This window comes from Cervus elaphus, chromosome 32 (assembly GCF_910594005.1).
Source record: "Cervus elaphus chromosome 32, mCerEla1.1, whole genome shotgun sequence".
Classification (NCBI taxonomy): domain Eukaryota; kingdom Metazoa; phylum Chordata; class Mammalia; order Artiodactyla; family Cervidae; genus Cervus; species Cervus elaphus.
Window position 1 is genome coordinate 27,225,811 of NC_057846.1, and position 15,019 is coordinate 27,240,829.

At 41.1% G+C, this 15,019-nt stretch overlaps 1 protein-coding gene across 3 annotated transcripts in view; it reads left to right on the forward strand.

Moving 5' to 3' along the window:
- MTUS1 (microtubule associated scaffold protein 1) overlaps positions 1-15,019 on the forward strand; it is a 181,370-nt gene that overhangs the window by 53,219 nt on the left and 113,132 nt on the right. For all 3 annotated transcript variants that reach the window (XM_043893909.1, XM_043893908.1, XM_043893910.1), the window contains one exon: positions 8,630-10,871. In XM_043893909.1, the coding sequence (XP_043749844.1) occupies positions 8,778-10,871 (2,094 nt within the window). In that variant the 5' untranslated portion in view covers positions 8,630-8,777. Of the gene's footprint in view, positions 1-8,629; positions 10,872-15,019 lie in introns of those variants that run through there.

Sequence of the window (15,019 nt, forward strand, 5' to 3'; positions counted from 1 at the left end):
CTGTCCAGCTCGTGAAAGGAGCCCACCAGGCTCCTTTGTCCATGGAGTTTTCCAGATAATAGTACTGGAGTGGGTTGCCATTGGATTACAGGATAGAGGCTGCAACTGCCAGTGTGATAAAACCTCTGGCAGTGCCTTGAGCCTAAGCATCTTCCACTCTGGCCAGGGCAGGAGCCCCAGGTTCCCCACATGGGTTTTGCTCCTGCACCCTTTACCCCTTCTTAATTCCTGATGGTTTGCTGCCTAGTGTGACATAGTTACAGTTTTGAGAGGGCTCAGTAAAGAATACCTTGTTTTTGAGACAGCTATTCAGACTGGCTGAGCTGACAGTTACACTATAGACGCTCTCCTGCAGTGGTCTGTGAAAAAGCGCAGTCCAAAGCCCCACGGGCTTCCTTGGGTTGCTGCAGCCACTGCAGCCCTTCCTGGGGGATTCTGTCATTGCCCCCTCACCCCAACCTCCCACCACCCCATCCAGCAACTGAGGGCTCCTGGGGGCCCGGCTTCCTGGGCTCTGCTCCAAAGCATGGCCAGGACATGGTCAGGGTTAGCTGCTGATTCTTGGATACTCTCCTCCTTCTTCTCTCTGGTTATGAACCATCTGAGAAATAGGAAACAGAGTAAGGTGGCTATATGGTTCCAGGTGAATTACAGTTTTAGGTGTCCCTCCACTGTAGGGACAGAGGAACAGAATAGAGCTTGTGTTCTCTGTGGGCAATGGGGCTGAGACTAGGGTGAAGAGAGTGAGGCCGGAAAAACCTCAGTGATCATGATAAATATTTAATGCACTATTTTAAAAAATCAGAACATTAAGAAAAAAGCATAAACAAAATCTCAAATTTAAAATGAAGATAGGGTCAGCATTACTGACTTTTTCCTTGCCTCAGGCTCCGGTGGGGACTGTTACTGAGTCTGTCTTAAATTTAGTGCCCGAGGCATATGCCACCCTCATCATTACTAGTCCTCACCCAGCTGGTTCTTCTGAATTTGTGGAATCCAGTCACATTCCTGCTTCTGGATGGAATGAGTAAAAGCACAGAAGAGGGGCAGGAATGTTGCATTAACTGAACTCCCTCCATGTGGAAGGAATAAACTCAAGTAGGATTTAGAAGCAACATAAACTCTGTGACTATAAAAAAATTTTCCAGTTATTTTCTATAGAGGGTGCATTAGCTGTCTGAGCTGCGAGTTCATTTCAGTAGTATCTGGCTCTTTGCGACCCCATGGACTGTAGCCCCCCAGACTCCTCTGTCCATGTGATTTTCCAGGCAAGAATACTGGAGTGGATTGCCATTCACTCCTCCAGTGGATCTTCCCAACCCAGGGATCGAACACGCATCTCCTGCATCGGCAGGCAGGTTCTTTACCACTGGTGCCATCTGGGAAACTGAGAGGAAAGAGCAAAAGCATAAATCAAGGGTTCAAAAGTAGGAAACGTCTGTTTTGGAGAACAAACTATAAAGTTGGATGTGAGGGTAAGTGCTTCTGACTGACGAGTTCCTGTATTGATCTGATTGACTCGGTGGGCAGTATTTGCTCAAAGCACTCTGCTACATCCCTGCTACTCCAAGGATAGTCCATGGCCCAGAAGTTTCAGTATCACTAGGGAGATGAATACAAAATGCAGGCTCTCAGGCCCCACCAGTGATCTGACTCAGCCTGCTTTTTTTCACAAGCAGCCCAGTTGATTTGTATCTCTTGTCTTAAGTTACTGAAAGTTCAGTTCTGTTGTGGAGCATCTGTTGTTTTCATTTTTTAAAAAACTTTTTCTTTTATACTGGAGTATAGCTGATTAGCAAACAATGTTGTGATAGCTGCAAGTGATCAGTCCTATGAAGGGACTCAGTCACACATGTGCCTGTATCCATTCTCCCCCAAGAGCTTCCCAGGCAGTGGTAGAGAATTTGCCTGCGTTGCAGGAGAAACCAGCGAAGCAGATTCGATCCTTAGGTGGGGAAGATCCCCTGGAGGAGGAAATGGCAACCTACTCCGGTATTCTTGCCTGGAGAATCCCATGGACAGAGGAGCCTGGCGGGCTATAGTCCACAGGGTCACTCAGTCAAACACGACTGAGTGCACGCGCGCACACACTTTCTCCCACACACTCGCCTCCCATCCAGGCTGCCACATAACATTGAGCAGAGTTCCCTGTGCTATACAGTAGGTCCTTGTTGGTTATCCATTTTTAATGTAACAGTGTGTATGTGTCTATCCCAAACTCCCTAACTAACCCTCCCCTCCATGGGTCCCCCCCTGGCAACCATAAGTTCATTAAGTCTGTAAGTCTCTGTTTTGTAAGTAAGGTCATTTGTATCTTTCACATATAAGGGATGTCATCCGATCTTTCGCCTTCTCTATCTGACTGACTTCACTCAGTATGATACTCTCTAGGTCCATCAACATTGCTGCAAATGGCGTTATTTCATTATTTTTAATCATAGCTTTCATTTTAAAATTTACTAAACCAACTCTAGATTCCTTCTGGAGAAGGAAGAAAAGCCATTCCTTTAAATGGCTTCACTGAAAACTGTCATGCTCTTAGAAAACCAGTGAGTAGGTATGCTGGTCTTTGGTTCCTAGATGTAAAGATGTTCTTTACTAAACTCAGGGCTTGAGTGTATGTGTCTTCTTTTTCTTTTCTTCTTCTTCTTTTTTTTTTTTTTTTTACCATAAGTTGAACATTAGATAATACTTTGGGTTTTAAAGCCCAGAGAATGACCTACAGTTGTAATTAGTGAGTTTTTAAAAAGTTGACTGACATAATTTTATGATTTAAAGCTGTAAATTATAGCTGTATTTGTATTAAACAACTGGTATGCTGTGTCTTAAAATAAATAAGAAGTAAAGTTAAAGTTCTTTATGGCTACAAAGCAATGTGACTTGTGGAAACAAAGTGTTTCATAATTATATGGCATTCAAGTTTAGCTGTATCTAGTTCAAACTGTTGGGTTTGACATTGCAGGTCATTGGAAAATGTAGAAGATACCTACCGATGCATTAGTCTCTTTTGGGTTTATAGTTCAGTTGACAAATAAAGCACATAACTATTGTGTAATGTAATGGTAAACTGCCATTAGTAACTAATTTGGTCCAGCCATGTAGTTTATTTTTTAGAAGTGGTTTCGTCATTTGTAAAATGAGGAAATTTGAATTGGATCTCTAAAATACCCTCTGCAGTATTAATGATAATAAATTCAACTATATGGTAATGGATTTTTATCTTTGGGGAACTAGTAGCCTTTCTTCTTAAGCTAAGATTTAGAGAGCAACCTTATTTTTTTCTAAAGATGCTGAAATAGCTCACATTTTGTGCCAGTAGTGCTTTTCATTGACCTTTTCTTTTACTACGTATCTATCAATATTTGACCTTACAGATAATTATAGAAATTAGTATTTTGCTAACCTTTTTTTCAAGAGGAGCTCCTCAACCATATTCCCAAATCTTAATAAGTAGAGAAGTTGTTCTCTCTCATTCATTGTTCTCGGAAAAAGGTCTCCTTATTTTCCCAGATGGCTCTCTTAGAAAGGAGAGCAAAGTTAATCATTCTACTTTGTTCTGCTAGATAATGCTACTGAAAGACAGCTTGAGAAATTAACCCTTTGGGTAACAATGATTTAGTCCAACCTCTTCTCTCTCTCTTTTTCAAGTGTCTTTAATTTTGCTTTAGTTAAAAAAAAAAAGTTCCCAAGGTTTAAAAGTTCCCAACTTTAAAGTCTTTACAAATCACATTGTAATCATAGAAACATAAAGACATTTCTTCATACGTCAGGAGAGATTAAGGCAAAGAACATGAGATTAGGTCAGAGAATGAGTTCTATGTGATAGAAAATTAGGTACTATTTTTTTTTTTTTAAGATTTATTTTTGTTTATTTTCTTTTTGGCTGTGCTGGGTCTTCATCGCTATGCACGGGCTTTCTCTAGTTGCGGCGAGTGGGGCTACTCTCTTACTGCGGAGCGCAGTCTCTAGGGTGTGTAGGCTTCCTCAGTTGTGACTCCTGGGCTCTAGAGCCTAGGCTCTAGGGTTGTGGTGCTGGGGCTTAGCTGCGTTGAGGCATGTGGAGTCTTCCCAGACCGGGGATTGAACCTGTGTCCCCTGCATTGACAGCTGATTCTTTAACCACTGGATCATGAAGTCCTATCCTTTTTTAAACTGGAGTATAATTGTTTTCCAATGTTGTGTTTCTGCTGCACAACAAAGTGAATCAGATACAAGTGTAAGCATATCCCCTCCCTCTTGAGCCTCTCTCCTACCCCCCCCCCCAACCCCATCCCACCCTTCTAGGTCATCACAGAGCTGAGATCGCTCTGCTCCATAGCAGCCTCCCGCCAGCTGTCCGTCTCATACACGGTAGTGTGCATGTCGGCGCTGCTCTTCGTAAGGCAGGAAGGGGATGAAACTGGCCACAATACAAGGCTAACTTTTACGTGTTTTTTTTTTTTTAACAAAATTCCTGAGGCAAGGCTGGTCAACTCTCCTGCCCAGGGCTATAGCTCTGTAGTGATGATGTCTTGAAGCTGTTTTTTTCTTTAGTGAATGTTGAAGTTAATCTTCCAACTAATCCTGAAGCTGTTAAGATTACTGCAGAATTCACATCTCTGTACCTCTAATTCTTTACTCTTATCTACTCTTATCTATTCTTATCTAAAAGTAGGAAAGCCGGCAGTAAATTGATTTCATACCAAAGTTTTCCTAAAGTATTTCTTCTGAATCCATTTCTCTGTGGCTTCTTTTTTAGGGAGGTGGGGTGGGTTGTTTCCTTTTTTTTTTTTTTCCCCTCACTGCATGCCTTGCAGGATCTTAGTTCCTCGACCAGGAATTGAACCCAGAACCATAGCAGTCCTAACCACTGTACGGCCAGGGAACTCCCTGTGGTATTTATTGGTTTATTTTTTGATAGCTTTGTTCACTGAGTTTGAGATTTTTTTTCTTGTATCTGTGAATTCAAACAATCATAAACCCAGGTGTGCTGAGCAGTCTTGTGAGAATTGATGGGTTCTTTATTTTCCTAATAGTCTTTGTAATCTACTCACTTAATCTAAAAAATTTAATCTTACCTTTAGTGGAATTTCACAACTGTTAGAAATATTTTCGTATTACAGTAACACGAGAAAATTTTTGAGAGACAATGCTGAGCAAAACGCATAAGCTTTAAAAGAAACCTCAGGCTATATATGCATATTAATATATATATTATTAATAATCTGCCTTTTTTTAAATTAATGATTTGACAGACTATATCAAGAGCCTTAAAAAGTCACATCCTTTGACTCAGTGATGCTGTTGTTTTCAGGAAGTTTTTCCAAAGGAAGCCATAACAGGTAGTCAAAGATCACAAAAATAGTTCAGTTCAGTCGCTCAGTTGTGTCTGGCTCTTTGCAACCCCATGAACTGCAGCACGCCCAGCCTCCCTGTCCATCACCAACTCCTGGAGTTTACTCAAATTCACGTCCATTGAGTCATGATGCCATCCAAACTCATGTCCATTGAGATGGTGATGCCTTCCAACCATCTCATCTTCTGTCATCCCCTTCTCCTCCTGTCTTCAATCTTTCCTAGCATCAGGGTCTTTTCAAACAAATCAACTCTTCGCATCAGGTGGCCAAAGTATTAGAGTTTCAGCTTCAACATCAGTCCTTCCAATGAACACCCAGGACTGATCTCCTTTAGGATGGACTGGTTGGATCTCCTTGCAGTCCAAGGGACTCTCAAGAGTCTTCTCCAACACTACAGTTCAAAAGCACCAATTCTTTGGTGCTCAGCTTTCTTCACAGTCCAACTCTCACATCCATACATGACCACTGGAAAAACCATAGCGTTGACTAGTCAGACATTTGCTGACAAAGTAATGGCTCTGCTTTTTAATAAGCTATCTAGGTTGGTCATAAAGCTTTCCTTCCAAGGAGTAAGCGTCTTTTAATTTCATGGTTGCAGTCACCATCTGCAGTGATTTTGGAGCCCAGAAAAATAAAGTCAGCCACTGTTTCCCATCAATTCATGGCAAACAGATGGGGAAACAGTGACAGACAGTGGAAACAGCAAAAATATTTAGTCCAGTGCTATTTATAAGTAAATATTATTTAATAATAAAACTAGAAACAACCTAAACAGAGAATGACATGTAATTCATGTTGTCAATTAGGGCTTCCCTGGTGACTCAGTGGTGAAGAATCCGCCTGCCAGTGCAGGAGATGCAGGTTCAGTCCCTGGATCTGGAAGATCCCCTGGAGAAGGAAGTGGCTACCCACACCAGTATTCTCGCCTAGGAAATCCCATGGAAAGAGAAACCCGGCGGGGCTACAGTCCATGGGGTCGGACACGACTTAGTGACCAAACAACAACGAAGTGGTGTAAATTATCCTTTGTACATTTATTTTAGAAATAATTTGAGATGTTTTGACATGCAAACCATTTTCTTTATTCTTTTGCAATTTTTAAATCATATTTTATATACTTTGAAAGAGGGAGCTCAGGAAGTAAAAGCTCCATCGGTTGACTTTAGTGAATCTGTTTATACAGACAAATCACGCCTATGATTTGTGTTCAATTCTTCTGTTAGTAGCACTCCCATCTGCTTATACCAGGGTTTCTTAAATGAGTATTGGACTTCATGGAAGCATAAAGGTGTACCTTATTTAGTGCTTTGTGAAATCACCGTCCCCCCCCCGCCCGACACACAGCTAAAATATGAATACACGGACTTCCCTTTTCATTTAGCTTGAACCTGTTTTATACTTGAGGATTAAAAATGTTAATTTGTGTTTCATAAAATCTTTTATTAAGGTGCTGCCCCCAAATCTATTATTTCAGTAATTTCTAACTAAGGAGCTACAGTGGGGGGAAAAAGACATTTACGTTTTCTATTAGTATAGAAAGTTCTATTTTCTATAGAATTCTATTCCTATTTCTGTGAGTATATGAGTTATATAGCACTTGTTTTGAGATCAGAGTCTCTTGGTTGCATGTGTTGGTATGCATGCACATGCGTGCTATTGAGATAAACATTGAGGCCTTTCTTCGTGCCCCAGTGAAGGCCGGTTTCAGCATTCATGGCTGGAAACACAGAGCACTGTTAGTGAAGATACTGCCGTTTCAGTTCTTCCCTTGTTCCTATTGCCCTGGTTGTATTTAGGTCACTGAAGTATGTTTGAATACAGAGGAAAGATTGAAAGTTAGAAAAATGAGATCTACTCTTAATTTATAATTTTCTAGGTTACAGAATGTCATTGTTTTCCCCGATGGATATTTTATTTCTTCAGAACAGCACCATGATATTCCAATTGACAGTACCTAGATGAGCAAGTCAGTTCAAACAAATGTATATCTGTGTGACTTATTTGTAGTCTTAGCTTAAGTATTTGGGCCTTTCTTAAGCACTTCAGTTTAACCAAAAGCATGATAAGGTCTTAGTTATTTACAAAATCCTTCAATTTGAAAGCTTTCCTGGGTCATTTTTAATGATTTTTTTTAAGTGTACAATTGAATTGTTTTAGTGTATTTAGAGCCCTTTGCGGCCATCACCACAGTCTTAACGTTTGTAGCATTTTCATTACTTTCAAAAAGAAACAGGCCAGTTAGCAGCCACTCCTCATTCTCTTTCGTCCTGCCCCTTCTTAGCCCTAGAGAACCACTCATCTGCTTTCTATAGATTTGCCTATTCTGGACATGTCATGGAAATAGGGTCACATCATATGTAGTCTTTTACGACTGGCTTCTTATATTTTGTAATTTTTGCTTATACTATTCTTTTATTTATAATATTTTAAGTCTTAATGTTGATTCCATGTTGTAGCATGTACCAGTCAATACTCCATTCCTTTCTCTTGCTGAAAAATATATTTCATTGCATGGATATATAACATTTTGTTATCTGTTTACCAGTTAGTAGACCTGTGGCTTGCTTTCACTTTTGCGCTATTGTGAATAATGTTTCTATTACAAATCATGTTCTTTTGTGTATAAATTTTTGGACATAAGTTTTTCTTTTTAATGGATATGTCAGAGTAGATTTGCTATGACATACAGTAAACTCAGTTTTAACATTTTTTGGTACTTCCAATAGAATACCACTTTAAGTATGAAGAGTAATGGCTTTTGTTTTCAATTTTGAAGTGCAGTATGTTTGAGATACACAGTGAAAACAGGGGAAAGAAAATGCTGATGCCCTCAGTCTTCATTGATATTCAGCTTTTTTTTTGCTGTGCCTGCCTAGTCTATCTGGTAATCACCCTCCAAGGAGACAGTAGGAGACCCTTCCGAAAGTGAAAAGGGCATTCTTTCTAATTATATTGGGACAATAAGCATAAATTGGTACCATCTTAGGCAAATTAGAACCAGTGGTCAACTCTGTCAATCAAAAAGAAAGAAAACCTATTGTCAGATTTGGCGTCCTTCTCTACTGTGATGAGTTAAGGAGGGCACAGTTTTAACAGCATCTTGCTGTTTTGCCCATTTCCTCAAATGAAAAAGTGTGTTTGAAAAGAGGTTGAGTCTGTAGCTAATATCTTAATTACCTATGTCCTTAGTTGTAGGTTCTAAATGTAAAAATAAGGCAGTTGAAATTAATCAAGTAATGACTTGTTGATTTTTCTAATGTTCACTTGAGTGTGAAACATTTTATTTCTTCCAGGAAACAACAAACCATTTCAACTGCAAAGCATCTTAGACTGAGAAACTTTCAACTGTGCTGAAAAACCGAAGACAAATTTTCCTTCCCTCTCATTTGTAAGGAGTTAAAAAAGAAATAAAACGGCAGAGGTTTAAAGTTAATACTCAGGATGAATGATGATAATTCAGATGGCAAGACAGAAGATGAACTGCAATCCTTATTTATCTGTGATAAAAATGGAAACACATATGCATGCAACCAAAAATCACCATCTACCCAAAACGCTTCAACCAATAATGTGAGTTGGCATTTGGCCAACCCAGATGGCATGGTGGTTGATTATGAAACTGGCTCTGATGTGGACATTGGTGAAAAAATTTCTTTAACCCCTCAGTGTGTTGAAGTACACGATCACCAAACATCTTCAAGTAATTTAATCAGTCAGGAGGCGTTAGAGGTGCACATGGATTCCACGTGTCCATCTTTTGCACATGTTGTAAATACAGCAGAACCCAAACATTTGCATAGCAGTTGTCATTCCCTAGGATCGTTGAACCAGGGTGTTGAGACATCTCTAACTTTTGTATGGAAAACTAACAATGATGATTTGAACTGTACAGACAATCCTACTGCCTTGCTGCTCAACCAGACTTTTGACATAAAAGTGGATAATGTTAACTGTACCTTCGTAACACATGATACCACTGGAAAAAGTCAGTCTTTGCCTACCACTGCAAGCCTGCCGTCAACCAACACGAGAAGTATAAATACATCTTTATCCTGTTCCATTCTTCCATCTCCCCATTCTGATAAGATACATGTGAGAGAAACAAGTTGTGATCGAGAGAGCTTTGAAAATTCTCAAGCTGTGGCATCACAGGCCCAGGACACAGCTTACACAGTGTTTTCCGACATGGTGATGCAAGTTGATGTTGTTGTTCCAGATACTGAAAATCAGTGTCACCGTTCTTCAGAAAAGGTTGCCAGCGAGTACCCAGATGGAACACCGCAGAGACGAGGCAGAGAAAAGGAGATAGAAGCTCTAACACAAGTTTCTGATGGCATGGATGTTCCCAGTGGGTCTGTATTACAAGAGTTCTTTTGTTCATCTAAAGATGAACCAAATAGGGAGACACATTCACAGAGCTCATATGGGCAAAAGGAAATGGGCCAAAACGTTAGAGAAACAGTGTCCAATTGTCTTATAGATGATGAATGCCTTTTACTGGTGCCAGCTGTTAGTAAAAGCAAAACCCAAGTTCTGGGCCCGAAACACCAAGTCACTGTGACTAAAGACACACCAACTGCCTCCAGTGAAAAGCATTTGGAAACCCAAAATCGTACCATAGAACTGATAGCAAATAGCCCGCCAGGACAAAAGGAAGCATCACTACTTGAGCTGACTTGGAATGCAGATGATATGGTCATCAGTACCAATAACAGAATTTGCATGTCCACGCCAATCCTTGAACCGATGAACACAACGTTTTCTGTCTCACCTGTTGAAGGCGTGGAGAAATGTAGCAAATTGCAGACAAGTAATCGAGAGCTCCAATGTTTACCAAATTTGAAGGCAGCACCAATGATTGTGTCAAAACTTAACCTAGGAAAATCAACAACCAAAGCAAATAGCCCCCTAGGCAGCAAAGTTAGAAAAACCAAAATTATAAGTTACCCAAGACCAAACTTCAAGAATGTTAAAGCAAAAGTTGTATCCAGACCCATGTTGCAGCCAAAGGACCCTGCTCTATCAAAGGTTGCACCCAGATCTCAGTTAACTGGTGCCTCATCTCCCTCATCAGTGTCTTCCTCAAGGCAGTCAACGGGTTTAAGCAAAACAGCAACATATGACTTGAATGCAGACCCCAAAGCAGAAATTCCAATTAACAAGGCGCATAAGCAGCAATTTAATAAACTCATTACGAGCCAGGCTGTGCATGTTACAACTCATTCTAAAAATGCTTCACACAAGAAGCATCCAAGAACAACATCTGCCATGAAATCGAATCAGGAAGATGTTGACAAAGCAAGTTCTTCCAATCCAGCATGTGAGACTGGATCCGTGGCTGTGGTTTTTCAGATCAAAGATGAGCTCCCTGTGAAAATGGAAAGCACAGAACGCTTGGAAGTGCCCTATACTTCCAACATCGATAGGATTAGCCCTGAAAAGAAGGGTGAAGAAGAAAATGGGACATCAGTGGCAAAACAGGAGCTAAAAAAGGAAATCCTGAACGAGACCTCTGACTTTGGTTCTCTGTTTTTGGTAAGTGAAATTTCTGCCTGCTTCAGGAAATGGTGGTGGAAACAGCAGGATGGATTAGCAATTAGTTCCCCTTTAATAGTGAATAAAATTGCTGAACTCTGTGTGCAGATTTGCTTTCAGGTATTGCAGTATTATTCATTAATTCTTAGTACATTTTAGGGTATTCATTGGTTATATGCATATTGGAAAAAAATCTCAATTTCAGTATTTTATATTGAGCATCAGTATTCCTTTTAATAGTAAGCTGAAAGGACAAGTTACTTTAATGTTTTCGTGTAATAAGTTGTTTGAAGTTAGATATATGATTGCATTTTACATTTATAAAAAAAACAAAGCATTTTTTATGAACTTGGAGCTGTATCGGACCATAGTTGAGAAATGTCTCAGCAGTGCTGGTAAACAGTGTTAAGATGAAAATAGCTCCTAGGCTCCTCTGAGGAAGCCACTCCGGGCAGGGAGCCCCCTCTGGTGAACAGGAGGATTCCGGATGCTGCCTCTGATCAGCTAATGTGACTTGGGCCGAGTAGTATTTTGAGACACAGAGATGAAAGTAGCTGTCTGAGGTCTCTTGCTGTCCTAACATATTGGTCCCTGGTACTAAAATAAAACCCACTGTATTTCATATGGTGAAAGGGCAACATTTTTTTTATGGTACTTGGCAGATATTTGGGTGTTCCATTTAAACAGGAATTCACATGCAGTTCAAAGATTATTTTTCATTAAGCATGTGTATATATATTTATTTTAAACTTTCAATTTTTTATTGGAGTATAGCTGGTTAACAGTGTTGTGATAGTTTCAGGTGGACCGCAAAGGGAATCAGCCACAGACATTAAACTTGTATGTAATTTTTGCCTAGAGCATGAAGAAACTAGCTTTCTGAGTTTTAGAAACATTTCAGAGGCTAGTCTTGGGCTCTGTGTGTTTGTCCTCAGTCCTGTTTTTGGTAATGGGGACTGGCATGCGTTTTCAGCCCATGTAGGGCTTTTCTTGGGCTTCTGCCCTATGGGTCAAGAGTGGACGTGGGTGCCAGATGCCAGGGAAGGAAGGCAGCTATGAGTCATCTGTGTGAAGGACTCCCATCTGAAGGAATGAAACATGTATGGTTTGAAGTGTCGAAAGGCTGTTGTAAGTGTTTTCAGGGCTTCCCTACTGGCTCAGATGGAAAAGAATCCGCATGCCAACACAGGAGACCACGGGTTTGATCCCTGGGTTGGGAAGATGCCCTGGAGGAGGGCATAGCAACCCACTCCAGTATTCTTGCCTGGAGAATCCCCATGGACAGAGAAGCCTGGTGTGCTGCCATCCATGGGGTCACAAAGAATCGGACATGACTAACAATTTCGGAGCGACTAACAGTTTCACTTTTCAGGGTACATCAGGAATTCTTAGGTCCTGTTAGAGATAGTCTTGAGGTAGGTCAGCTTAGAGATGCTTTAACTTTTATAATAAATCTTTTTAGAAGGAATGGCACACCACAGTGATGCCTGAACTACTGAGATTGTCCATGATTTCAAAACTCAGGTGTTTACTTTTAACTTCTTTTGAAGTCAAACTTGGGAAACTCATTGTATACAATTTTTAATTTGATACTTTGCTAAATTAAATGATAAGCTGTGGTAATGCTGAGAAACATTCGAGATACATATACATGAAAACAACAGAACTATTCCTCCTTGATTTACAGGGGACTTTTTAATTGTGCATTGATCACCAACTGCCTCCCAAATCCTAGCATAAAGTTTCTTTAAATAACACTTGCTTTGACTATAAATTGGTTGTGTAATTTTGAAATGGAAAGCCTTTCTGATCCGTGAATCATGGAAGTTAGCATTTTATTTCCCACGTGCAGAATGAAATCCTATTTTTCAGGCTGATGATGTGGTATAGAAATAAGGTGATAGAATCACCAGGTTCAAATGGATCCCAGTGTATCTTGGAGAAGAAGCACTTTTCATCTTAGAAATCTTACTGTAGGATTTCCATATTTTCAGTACTGACACTTTTACTTACTGACAAATATTCCAAACTCATTTTCCCCCGCATGGTAATGTTTTATGAGCAGTTCTCTCCAATATCCCTACTCACCGCTTACACACTTCTTTGTGTCACAGGGCAAGGGCTGGCCAAACGGCCACTGGCCACAGGCTTTGTACTTACTATAGAGCTGACTGAATGAGCCTTTGCTTCATGTTGTAGGCAAACCCCTGTGTTTCTTGGTCACTTCGGCAGTACTCAAAGATTTTGGATCTGCCCTGGGTTCATGCTGAGACAGTGCTGGAGGGATATGCGTTTTCTCTGAGCTCTGTTGGTCTTGAGTGGAGTTAGTCCTTGAGTTTACCGAATCCTCAGGTTGCCTACAACTTCACAGCTGTTTGAGTGAGTGTCAGTCACCCAGTCATGTCTGACTCTGTGACCCCACGGACTGTAGCCCACCAGGCTCCTCTGTCCATGGGATTCCCCAGGCAAGAATACTGGAGTGGGTAGTCATTCCCTTCTCCATGAGATCTTCCTGACCCAGGGATTGGACTTGGTACTCTGGCCTTGCAGGCGTATTCTTTACCATCTCAGCCACAAGGGAAGCTGGATGGGAAGGGAAGGGAACTCGTCTGAAACTTCAGAAAAGTTCTATGTCAGTAGGAACTTGATTTTAATTTGATGCATTTGAGTGTAGTTATGCATTACAGAGGTTTTGTGTTGGTGATACTGTTTGATGAAAGGAATGAGGAATTATCTAAAAGCAAGGAAACAGATGTTTCTTCAGTGACTGCTCTGGGCGAAACCCTCTGCTCTAGGCTTTTACATAAATTATGTCATTTAATTTTCCAGAATGTTCAGGTGCTTTATACATTATCATTTACTCTTTCCAGTAAGAACAGGCAAGTTCGTAGCTACAGTTTAAAGATTCATAGCTGCTGCTGCTGCTAAGTCGCGTCAGTCATGTCCAACGCTGTGCTGTGCGACCCCATAGACGGCAGCCCACCAGGCTCTGCCGTCCCTGGGGTTCTCCAGGCAAGAACACTGGAGTGGGTTGCCATTTCCTTCTCCAATGCCTGAAAGTGAAAAGTGAAAGTGAAGTTGCTCGGTCGTGTCCGACTCTTCGAGACCCCATGGACTGCAGCCCACTGGCTCCTCCGTCCGTGGGATTTTCCAGGCGAGAGTACTGGAGTGGGGTGCCATTGCCTTCTCTGAAAGATTCATAGAGGTTACTTAAAACACACACACAGCTGGTAAGTTGTAAAAGCTGAGATTCAAACTCAGGTCTCCTGACCTGAATCCTGGCCCTTTCTGCTCCACACACTGGGCTTTCAAAATTTCAAGGAATGTTGGCTCTAAAAGGCAGAGCAAATCTGATTTGTTAAAGATTTACTTTGTAAGTTGGTTAGAAGTTTGGGTTACTTTTTTAATGTTTTTCTCTGGGGGGTTGCCTTAGCCAGTTTCACAATGGTGGGAGAAGATTTTTTGTCCTTTGCTCGCTTTTCTTGGCCAATTTTACGTTGCTTTCCAGTGTTCTCTTGGCATATTACCCTATTTAAGTTAGTTTTTAATTCACATAGTGGATGTCATCAGCATGGGCTTTATATCTCTCTGTGGGAAATTATCTACTTCTGACTTACTAAGCAAAGAAAGAAGGGTCCTGCTGGGGAAAAGGCAGCGCAGAGGTTCAGAGCACCAATTTTGGACATAGACATGGTTTCGCATGGTAGTTCCATCCATTCATTGGCAAAGTGGCATCAGGCATGTTACTTGGTCTCTGTGAGGCTCAATTTTTCTTTATGTAGTGGGAGAATATAAACCATGGCTTACAATGTTGAAATTTGTTCTTGGAAACCTACTTCCTACATGTAGAGTGAGAACATTTATTGGGTGCCCGCTGTGTGCTTTAGGGGGCTTCCCAAGTGACTCAGTGGTAAAAGAATCCACCTGCCAGTGCAGGAGACATGGGTTTGACCCCTGGGTTGGGAAGATCTCCTGGAAAAGGGAATGGCAACCCACTCCAGTATTCTTGCTGGGAAAATCTTATGGACAGAGGAGCCTGGTGGGCTACAGTGGTCGCAAAGAGTTGGACATAACTGAGTGGCCAACACACACTGTGTGCTGTTTATGGTGGTGATTGTTGGGATATGGAGATGGAAAGACCCAGCCCC